We start from the raw sequence: 12,184 nt of genomic DNA on the forward strand, positions 1-12,184 counted from the left end.
GAGGAGTAGTATAGCAGCTAGAATAGAGAATTTTGGTGATGGTAGGATGGCCTCAAACATACAGCGATTGTCATGTTTATACACAAACGTAAGGAGTATTTGAAACAAGAGTGCTGAGTTTGTGGCATTGATTGATATGGTATACCAAAAAGTAATTGGAATAAATGAAACTTGGTTATCTGAGGAGGATGTGATGTTGGGAATAGAATTAGGATATATAATTTTCTAGATGGATACAAATGTGAAAAGAAGAGGACAAAGAAAAAGAAGATATTAATGATTGTAGAGGAATTGTGTCTGCAAAGTGTGGAAGTTGATGGTGTGTGCACAGATTTTGAATCTGTGTGGTGAGAAGTTGAAATATACAGGTTAGTATATTTGATAGCACACTGTTATAGACCAGGGAATGCAGAGAATGCCGATTGTGAAATGCTTAAGCAAATTAGTTGGGCATGTAAAAAGAAGGTGATCCTGATGGGAGACTTTAATTACAGGAACCTAGACTGGAAGGAGGAGATAGTGTGTGGGAACAAGGAGAGCGGTTTCTAGAATTTCTGAGAGATAAGCATTTGGTAATGACTTCGAAAGATGTAGTTGTTCAAGGTGTTGCCCACAGTCATCAGTTGGTGAGAATGATCATGAGGTGCTTGTTTGGAAAGCTATGAAACAAGAAAAGGTTGCTGCCAAAAATGGTTACATGTGGAAGTATTATTATTATTATTACTACGGGCAACTCCAAAGAGTCCTTAGACTCATCGAGTGAGGCTCTGAACATCATGTCCATCGCAACTATTCGACATTCACACAGTATCTATCATACTTTGCCTTGAACTCATTAACAGTCATAGCACCCACAAAAGACTCTGGCAGCTTATTCCACTCATTTACCACTCTAAAAGTAAAAACCTAGCTCTAACACCCTTACTAACCACATTCTTGCCCAGCTGCCATGGATGGCCCCTAGTCCTCCCATAACCAGTCCTGTTCTCAAAAATATCCTCTGAATAAATCTTATAGAAACCCTTCAGTAATTTGAATGTCTCAATCAATCCCCCCTTTTCTGCCTATCAACCAATTTCTGCAACCCACAAATCTTCAAGCTGTTTTCATAAGGTTCATTCCATAGACCTGTTATCATCTTGGTCACTTGCCTCTGAATCCTCTCCACCTCCTCCCCATCTAGAAGAAACCCAGACAACCAAATCTGGGCACAGTAGTCGAGATGGGGTCTTATCAAAGCCTGATACACAGGAACAATAACTTGCTTGTCTCTGCTCGTCCATGTATTCTTCAGCAAGTGATTTGATGAACTGATTTAGCAACTTTTCAATGTGACCCCCTAAACTTCAACTCCCTATCCACCAACACTCCCAAATCCCTGGCCTCATCAATCTGCTGGAGTACAGTTCCACCACAAGTATAACCACACTATAATAACGACTTGTGTTTTATCGCTCAAGTATAACGTAGGTGATTATAGGAAGCTCTGTAGTCAGTTAACATCAGTGCACTCGGTAGATGAGCTGAGCAGAAAAGATGTCAACAATGCATGGAAACTCATAAGGCAGTATCTGAACAAAAGCAATGTAATGAAGTGAGTGAAATGGATGAACAGCGAAATCAAATAAGCTGTGCTGGACAAGAAAATGTTATGGAGGAGGTACAAGACAGTTGGTGGTGATCAGATCCATGAAGAGTATAAGGTGCAGTATGAGAGGAGATTGGCTGGTCGAGCCAAGGTTAACTCAAGGGAATTTTTCTGCTACATGGCAAGCAAGAGGAAGATTAATTATGGCAGACTAACATTGGTAGATAATCATGACAGCAGACTAGCTGCTGCAAAAGATATAGTGGAATTACTGAATGAGCACTTTATCAGCATATATCATACTGGTATAAATTATCCGGTACAATATATAGAAGAGAAAAGTATTAGGAGAATTGGAAGTGAAAGAAACAGAGGTGTATCAGATGTTGGCTGGGTTAGATGTGAATAAGGCTGTGGGAATGGATAACATATCACCATGTATGCTGAAGGAACGTGCACCACAGTTGGTTATGCCCTTGCCTTGGTTATTTAATGAAAGTCTTGCAGTGAATAGGATTCCTAAGGAGTGGAAAGAAGACAAAACAGTACCACTCCACAAGCATGGTTCTAAGATAGAAGTCTCCAAATATAGGTCAGTCTGTATAACTAAAGTTGTGGTCAAGGTGTTGGAGAGATTGGAAAGGAATAGAATACAGAATTGGGTTGATGGACATGGCATTCTTTATGATGGGCAGAATGGATATGTAAAGTGTAGGTCCTGTTTTAGTAATTTATTTGCATTTTATGATAAGGTTAACAAGTGCTTTAGATAAGGGAGAATTGTATACAGTGAAATTCTTAGACTTTGAAAAAGTTTTTGATAGATTACAACAAAGTAACGTATCAAAAGTTGGTATACAAGCTGAAGAAGATGGAATAGACAGTATTTTGGTTAGATGGATTGGAGATTGGCTCTCTGAACGATACCAGCAGGTTGGTATGATGGAGCAGTGTCTCAAAAAAGAAGGGTAACCAGTGGCGTGTCCCAGGATTCTGTTCTTGGGCCCCTGCTGTTTAACTTGTTTGTATATGATGTATCATGTGGACTGACTGGGAATCTTCAGTTATTTGTTGATAATGCAAAGTTGGGAAGAATTATAAGTAGCAGTGCTGATGCTACATCCCTTTATGAAGATTTGAATAGACTTTTTACTTGGACAAAAGAGTGAGGTCTCTTGTCCAAACCTTATATTTCTGCACTCCAAAATGAAACACCTTGTTGTGTGATATATCGATGGTGGCGTACTGTAGGAAGTAGGTGAGATAAGAGACTTGGGAGTGATGGTTGACAGTAGACTGGAAGTTTAGAGGGCATATTGCTAGTGTTGCAAAAGTTGCACATTGTAGTGCTGCTGTGATAAGAAGTACTCTAACATGCAAGGATAAGGAAGTGGTTGTGCTATTGTATAAGGCACTGGTCAGGTCACACTTGGACAACTGTGCTCAGATCTGGTCACCTGGTTTTCAATGTGATGTGGAGACACTGGAGAGGCTCGAGAGATGAGTGACTAAGAAAAATACAGGAGTTTGAAATGCTGGCTATGGAAAGAGGTTGAAGAGATGTGGATTGCAGAGTTTGGTGGATAGGAGGAAGAGAGGTGATATGATAGAGATGTTTAAGTTAGCGAGGGGATTTTATCAGATTATTCCAGAGGGGATTACAAAAAAGTGTAGAAGGTGAGAGGGGAAGAACCAGAGGTAATTTCTGGAAGTTATGTAAAAGCGTGGTGAAGAAGGGTGTGAGGAGTAGATTTTTTACATGGAGAATTGTCAGAGAATGGAATGCATTACCAGAATGTGTTATTAATGGAAGGAGTGTTAAGGACTTTATCATTCTATATGATAAATATGTTGCCAGTTGAATGAATCTCCCATGATGAGTCTGTCAACTCCATGGAGGGTGAAAGAGTAATAATAAATAATAATCTCCTTGTTTAATTTCATCATTATTGGTTTTTATTATTTCTGGCTGGACATAGCTATTGAACATAACTTGGGTCTTCTTTAGGTTTATCTTTAAGCCAGCTGTTTTTGCTAGCATAAATTAAAGATAAAAAGAAATTATATACTTGATTTAATCCATTATCCAGGTGTAAGCAAACAAAGTATGCGCTTGAAGCATTTTCAGGACTGAGGAAACTCGTATATAGAAGCTAATGAGTTCACATCACTTGCCTTAGTATCTTTGTAAAGCAATGCATTACAAAGAATGAAATATAATGTAATGTTGTATTGGAGCCAGATCCAGAGGTGATAATAAGTTTGAAGTAATGTTGAAATAATGAAGTAATGGATACTAAGGCAAGATGTGAAGTCATTAGCTTCTATATATCAACTACCCCAGTCCTGAAAATACATCAGGCACAAACTTTGTTTGCTTACACTTGGATAAAGAATTAAACCAAGTATACAATTTTCGGTATCTTTAATTTATAGTATAACCAAGTGGAAAAACTTCCAACAACTATCTCTAATCCAGAGTATTTTAATAATAAGGTGTCACACCTTTTGCCTATTCATATATCAAAATACAACTTCTGCATTACTTCAACCTTAGTATCACCTTTATTTCTGGCTCACACTGATGAGACCTCAATAAAGGTCAAAACTGGTCTTGGTAGTGACCCTTCCTGCATAGCATTATACATGTCTGCAAGGGTATGTGTTTTGCATTATGGGATACTAAGACAAGTGATGTGAAGTCATTTGCTTCTATATACGAGTTGCCCCAGTCCTGAAAATACTTAAGGCGCAAACTTTGTTTGCTCACACTTGGATAAAGGATTAAACCAAGTATATAATTTCTTGGTATGTTTTGCCAGCAATTTGGAGTTCGTGGATAAGAGTCTGTAATTCATGCACAGTTGAAGTAAAGATAACTATGTCATCTGCATAGTGTAAATAGCTTAAATAGCTTCCATTTATCTTCAGACCTTTCCCTTCCCAATCAAGAAGTTTGAATATTTCTTCTAGGCATGCTGTGAATAATTTTGGAGATATTGTCACCTTATCCTATACCTCTCTGTATTTCCACAGTAGAGATGTTCCAATTGAAATTAATTGCTGCTGTGGCATTGGTATATGCTGATTTGATGGTGATGACGCGTGGCTTCTCCACTTGTTGGTTTCGTAATGCTTTAAGTATTACACAAGTTTTTACTGAATCAAAGGCTTTCTCATAATCAACAAAACCAAGACATAATGGTAACTGATATTCATTACATCTTTCGATAATCTGTTGTACAAACAAATTGAATATGGTCCATTGTATTAAAGCCACTTCAAAAACCTTCTTTTGGGTGCACTAGGTCTAAAATCATACAAAGCCTATTAGCCAAGACTGTTGTAAACACTTTGTAAACCACCGATAGTAGACTGATGAGTCAGTAACTTGTCAAGTCTTCTACTTCACTTGTTTTATGTATCAGAATTAGGGTAGCCTTCTTCCATGTTCCTGGTAAATTATTTTTCTTCAGACCTAAGGTAAATAGTTTTGCTAAGATTTTGTAGATTATTTCTCCACCTGCTTTTAGAAGTTTAGAAGTTCAGCTGTAACTCTATCCTCACTTGCAGCTTTTCCATTTTGCAAACTTTGGATGCTCCACACAACTTCTTCTAGTAGAATCGGTGGTGCTTCTTCTTCTTCATTTAATTCATCATCTTGATATAATCCTCCTAATTTACACTCACGTGTAGACCTACACTTTTTACTTGAAAGTTTGTTTTTCACTTGGTCAGACTATAATAATTTTAGTTTAATCCTTTATCCAAGTGTGTGCAAACAAAGTTTGCACCTGAAAGTATCTTCAGGACTGGGGTAAAGTGGTACAACACTGGGCGACTCCTTGCAAAGGTAAAGCAAACTACCAACACTCCTATCTCAGTATCTCCCATAATGCAAAACACATCTCCTTGCAGATATGTATAATGTTATGCATTAAGGGAAGGGCCACTACCCAGACTAGTTTCGACCTTTATTGAGGTCTCTTCAGTGGGAGCCAGGCCCAAGTGGAGATACCAAGGCAGAAGCATTAGCAAGGTCATCTCCTCCTATAGGAGCTGCCAAATGGTGTGCCACCTTTTTATTAAATTACTCTGGATTTAGAGAAAGATGTTGAAAGTTTATTTTTCACTTGGTCAGACTATATGCACAAAAGTGCAAACTTTGTTTGCACACACTTGAATAAAGGATTAAACTAAAATTATTACACTTTTTACTGTGTAGGCATTCGGAACCGAAATCCTAAAGAATAGGTTGGTTACTCCTTATTTCAGGAGGTATCCTATGACTGTAGCCTGTGTGTTCACAGGGCCGGTTTGCCTGCTTGCAGGATGAAAACCCCCAGATAAACTGGGGGGGGAACCCTGCTGCCCACGCTCAAGACCAGCTAACTTGGCTATGGCTGAGAAAGATCCTTGAGCTCCTCATGTCATCGACAGGAATCGAACCTAGGAAACGCCTTCCCAAGGCACATGTTGTGAAGCACAGAGCCACTAGGTTAATCTCGCAGACTTCTTGATATAATACAGTAAAATTCTTCAATTCTTTTTTTTTTTTGCTATAGCATATCTACCTCTGGTTATTGTCCCATATCGCAGTTTGACTGCCACTATCTGTTTATTGCTGTTCGGCTTTTTTTGAGGGTAGGGTTGTTTTCAATTGTTTATAGTATGAATTTACAAATGAATTTTCTTTTTTCTTCTGTGATACGTTTTCTCATCATGTTGCGCAATTCAGTGTATTCAGCTTTATTCTATAGGTTATTTGACTGTTTCATCTCTCTTCCTTTCTTCATAAGCTGTTTTGATTCTTCAGAAATTTTGTCTTGTTTCTGTTCTGTGATACCAGCTATTTCAAGTGAGCATTATAAAAGGTTTTCGGAAATAATGTCAATGCCTTTCTGATGAATCAGCATTTTCATCTATAATAAGATTTTTAAATCTACTGTTTGGTTCATGTTGGAATATATCTTTTTAATGTGGAGTTTGTATTCATTCATGTTTTGCTTTTATCTTCGAAACATTTTCTTCTTTCCTTTTAGCACTTTATTTGAATCTTACTGCCTACCATATGATGGTCACTTCCAATGTTGAAAATTTTTATATAACAGAACAGATGATATATGTTATGATATGATAAGATGATATGGTATATGAACAGATGAAGTATATATTGATGATATATCACCACATATTTTGAAAGAATTTGACAGGTAATGGACATCTGCCTATTTGTTTAATATGAGTCTTACAGTGGGTCAAATTCAAAAGGAGTGGAAAGACAGCAAGATTTAGGACTTCATAGGGTAGGAGCAGTGGTGAGCTATAAGGGGCTTGCACGAGCCCATTGTTAAATTTTTCTTAAATTTGCAAGCCCCTTGTTCTTCTTGTTTAATAATCTTGTAGAACTAGAAAATACTACTGCGGAATGTATACATGCTACTATAATTGCTACTTTAAATTCATATGGATTTTCTGATAACTATTTAAAAATCATCTCATTGCATTTTGTTCTGATGGAGCTAGTGTAATGTTAGGAAATAAATCAGGTGTTGCAATCAAACTTCTACAAACATTTCCCAACATTGTGATTTGGAATTGCATAGCTCATCGTTTACAATTAGCATTAGACGATTCGATAAAAAACATTAAAGAAATAAATCATTTTGAAATATTTATATATGGACAAATTATATGCTTTTTATCATTAATCACCAAAAATCAATGAAAATTAAATACGATTACAAAAGACCTTGGTATCGAAATTTTAAAGATCGGCCATGTGTTTGGACCACGGTGAGCAGCTTGCAGTTTACGAATGGCTCTTGCTTTGTGGAGAAATTACCTACCTTTATGCAAGATTTTGCATCGAATAAATATAAGAGCTTTTTAAACAGACTTTTCAATTTGGAAATTTTAAAAGATCTAGCATTAATGATTGATATCCTACAGGAATTATCATATCTGTCAGAAGCTCTACAAAGTCACAATATAAGTATTATAAGGGCTAAGATAGTCTTTTTTTTTTCTTCTGCTCAACGATGTGAGCTCTTTGTTAAAATTTCCATAGCTCACCACTAGGTAGGAGACAACACTCAAGCATAAAATTACAGGGCAATTTGTGTGTCAGGTGTTGTGGTTAAAGTGTCGAAGAGGCTACTGAGAAGAATAATTCAGAATTGGGTTGACAACAGTGGTATTATCTCTGATGGACAGTACAGATTTGCTAAAGGGAGGTCATGTTTTAGTATTCCACTTACTTATTACAAGATGACAGCTGCAGTGGATGAGGAAGATGGATACATAGTAGTATACTTAAATTTTGTAGAGACTTTGTTTGACTATAAACTTATCATGTGACTATAAACTTATATTTTCTATCTAATCTAACTAGAGTAGATGGGGGTTGGATATTAGACTAGTGCATTGGATTGGAGATTGGCTATTTGGTAGATATCAGCAAGTTATGAAAAGGGGAGAAACATCCCGAAAGTATTCTTATTCCAATGTTCTGCCTTATAAACTGTGTATGTAACTACACACACACATATATATAATAACTATCAAAGGTATGAGTAATGTAGTGAGTTATGCTTGTCATAAATTCACTAGGACTTCTTTTTTTACAGTCTGGAAATATTTTTATGTAATGTAGCATTAGCCAGCCTAGTTGGTCGAGTGGTTAGCATATCTACTCTCCAGCCAAGAATCGGCAGGTTTGAATCCCACATAGGCATGGATGTTTGTGATTATCTTCCACCTTCATATATTCATTCATCCAAGTATATATACACTCTCCCAACACTCTCCCAAGATGGACTGGATCACCATGGGAGAAGTAGACCCAACCCTCCTGCAATGGGAGAAGCCTGTAGTGGGTGGAAAAGTTATGCTGATCATCATCATCATCGTAATCAAAATCACAATTTGTGAAATCTATTTAAATGGCTTCTACCACATATTTTCATTTAATGGAGCAACTGAATTATGTAACATGTAAGCTTTTTAATAATGAAGTTTTGTGTGGAATATATTATAATGTAGGTTGATGTTATGTAACTTCATGAATGATATTATGCAGAAGCAACAGATTGCATTTGAATGATTATCCAGTGAGTGAACTGCAGAAATTGTTGTTAGATGGAGGTGCAGTGTTTGATGCAACTGAAGTGCTTGACAATGGAAACAGTAGTAGAGTGAGAGATGAAGAGAGAATAGGAATGCAAGAGGTGGAGATTGACAGGCAGTGCTATTTAGTTGGATGCTTCTATTGATCATGGAATGTGGAGGGAGGCGATAAAGAAATGTATAAGCAACTTCAGTTAGTGATCAAGGGAAGGATGATTATTATGGATGTTTTAATTATGACAGTATAGACTGGAATGAAGAGATAGCATTTGGGAATAAGAAAATTAATATCTCGAGTTCTTGAGACAAAACTATCTTAGGCAGTAGTATATAAAGGAGAGCATGTGAGGATCAAGAGTTGTAGATTTGATCATTTCATCAGCAGATGTAATTGTGAATGGTGTTTCCCATTTCCCTCCAGTAGCAAGAATGATCATGAAATGATCACTTGGGCAGTGGCTAGCCATGTGAAGACCTGTGAGGAAGGATAAGGATGGAAGTACAAGGCTGGTGATTATGACAAGCTTAGGAGACACTTGGAGTTATGGAATGGAATAAGGAGTTGAGCAGAAAGGAAATAAATCCTGCTGGGAAGTGACAAAGAAATATGAATGTATGAATATAATGAATATGAATGTGAATTATTCCGAAGGTTAAAAGGCTGAATAAGGTAGGTATAAAATGGAGGAATGAGGGAATTAAGCATAATATCTGGAAGAAGACACTTTGGAAGCAGCACAAAACGAATAATGGTAATTATTAGTTGCATGAAGAGTTAAAGAGCAAGCCAGGAGAGTGACTTGGTAAGGACAGAAAAAGTACAGTATGAGCAAAAATTAGCAAATCAATCCAAGAACCCCCCCCCCCCCCCAACTTTTTTCAATATGTGGCATGTAGAAAGAAGAATGATTATGGTAAGTATGATGTTAATGAATGAAAGTGAGAGATTGGTTACTGATGCAGAGGACATAGTCGAGGTATTCAACGAACAGTTTATCAGGATGTTTCATTCTCAGTGTGATATTAGAAGCTCAAGTGTAGAGAATGAAATGACAGAAAAAATAATGGTGAGCAATAAGAGTTATATAAGCACTAAAGTAAACTAGATGTCAATAGGACTTGATGACATATCACCACGTGTTTTAATAGATTTAGCATCAACTTTGGTCCACCTGGTTAACAAGAGTCTTGCAAGAGTACAAGTCCCAAAGGAGTGGAAGAAAGTTAAAATTGTTCCACTTTAGAAATGTTGATAAGCACAAGGCTACAAATCACGGGACGATTTGTATAGCTGGTGTTGTAGCTACTTAGTATTGGAGAGGTTGGTGAGAGTGAGGATGCAAATGTATCCTAGATAATGATAATGGGACTGGTTTAACTGGTGATATAACAGTTTGCAGATGATGCAAAACAGGAAAAAGTGATGAGGAATCAAACAGATGTTGTGGTTTTAATGGAGGACTTCAATAGATTGTAAGAGTGAGCAACACTATGAAACTGTCATTTTAATATAGCAAGTGTAAGATCTTGAAATTTTATTATTATAACTAGACACTTCCAGGGAGCTCATCATGGGAGGGCAATCTACTCTACTTTGCTAAATACATCTCACCCTCTCCACTACTACCATCAACGTCGTCTACCATCCATCATCACCAACAACAGTATTTCTGTCTGTAAATTGTGTGTGTTTTGAAGGCTGATTTATCTGTAATTTGGTTGGCAACAATGGAATGCAAAATATACACTTGGTGGAACATTTTGGAGGATGTTGAGGAGACAAGGCACCTTGGAGTGGTAGTGGACAAGATGGTGGCAGACATAACACTGCACAATATATGATATATCATCACATCAGAAAGAGGCTCTTGTTACATTGAATAAAGCCTTGATCAGGTCTCCTGGGGATTATTGTGCACGGATTTGGTCTCCTGATTTTCATGCTGATAAGCATATATATTGGAAAGGATCCAGAGAAGATTGATTAGGATGGTAACTAGTCTTTGGGATGTGTGGACAAATTGAGGGAATGCAGTTTACAAAGTCAAGTGAATAGGACGACAACAAGGGACATGATTGAGACATTTTGTTGATAAAGAGTTGTTACTGGGTTAATGTGTAAGAAATTTTTCAAAGAATGGAGAAGGGTGTAGTATCAAGGGGACAATTCTTGATACCTGTATAAGGAGGGTGTGAGTAGGGGCATAAAGAGCAGGTTGTTTGCATGGAGAGCAATTGGTGAGCAGAATGCACTGCCTGACATCGTGATGAATGCAGATACATAGAATGATTTTAAAGCAGTTTGATGGGCTTTGTATGTTAATTTGTATGCTACAGTGTATGTCTCCAGTGATGAATCTTTTGACTCCATGGTGGTCTGGTGTTAATAATAATTAATTAAAAATGGCTTAGTTGCAAAAAATATTTCTTTGAACATTAATTATGCTCTTTAGAAAAAACAGTAACATCTTAACTGTACACACTATATATAGATGTGTGTATTCTACATACTTGCATGATAACAGTATAAAAATGCAAGTGAATATGTATAGCATAAAATATGTATCTTGTTGTACCTTTCATTATAATGAAATTTACTACTACCTATTCTGATGCTCTCTTTTCTGTTATAATACAATATCTACATCTAAGCTACATCATGTTCTTATTCTGTTAAGATAAAAAATGTACAAAATTCATACCTCATCAGTACATTTATAGTTGCAATTCCTCATGCACTAAAGAAGGGAAAAAATATTAAACATTAGGATTTCTGAAGCTAAAGAGTTAATATACATACATACATATATATACACACCTAGCTAACAAATAGCATTCACATTTTAGATAAAAATTTTAATTTCTTTAAAATGTGATAATAAAATAAGAACAAAAACATAATCTCCATGGAATCAGCAGACTCATCATGGAAGGCCCACTCAACCAGTAACATGTCTATTGTATTGAGATTCGAGGTTACCTGCACTCACAACACACTCAGGCAATATATTCCACTCACTCAACTCTCCACGTAAAAAAATCTACTCCTCACAACCTTCTTCACCACATCCCTATACAAATTACAGGGAGGGCCCCTTGTTCTACCTATCTAATACTCCAGAGTCCTGATATCACTTTGGTTGTTCGTCTTTGGGCTTTCTCTAGTGTTTCCACATTCACAGTGAAAACTGAGTGACCAAATCTGAGCACAACAGTCTGTATGTGGTCTGACCAATGCCTCATGTAGATGTACGACCACTTCCTTATCCCTATATGTCAATGTAATTTTTAGCATGCAGCAAAACAATATGCAGTCTTTGCAACACGTGATATGCAGTTGGCACTTCAGTCTACTATTCACCATCACTCCAAGATCCCAAAACTCATCCACTTCGTGAAGTACAGCTCCAACAATACTGTATGTAGCCTTATGTTTCTTTATCCCAAAGTTAAACATCTTGCATTTAT

The 12,184-nt window shown here is 36.9% G+C and overlaps 1 protein-coding gene across 1 annotated transcript in view; it reads right to left on the reverse strand.

Moving 5' to 3' along the window:
* The window catches only part of LOC150094582 (voltage-dependent calcium channel subunit alpha-2/delta-3-like), a 1,537,934-nt gene that overhangs the window by 101,117 nt on the left and 1,424,633 nt on the right, over positions 1–12,184 (reverse strand). The window contains exon 31 of the mRNA XM_090412095.1: positions 11,419–11,454. Coding sequence (XP_090268221.1) covers positions 11,419–11,454 — 36 coding nt within the window. The remainder of the gene's footprint in view (positions 1–11,418; positions 11,455–12,184) is intronic.

This window comes from Typopeltis vanoorti, chromosome 22, assembly GCF_054136105.1.
Source record: "Typopeltis vanoorti isolate ZY-2024b chromosome 22, IOZ_Tvanoo_1.0, whole genome shotgun sequence".
Lineage (NCBI taxonomy): Eukaryota > Metazoa > Arthropoda > Arachnida > Uropygi > Thelyphonidae > Typopeltis > Typopeltis vanoorti.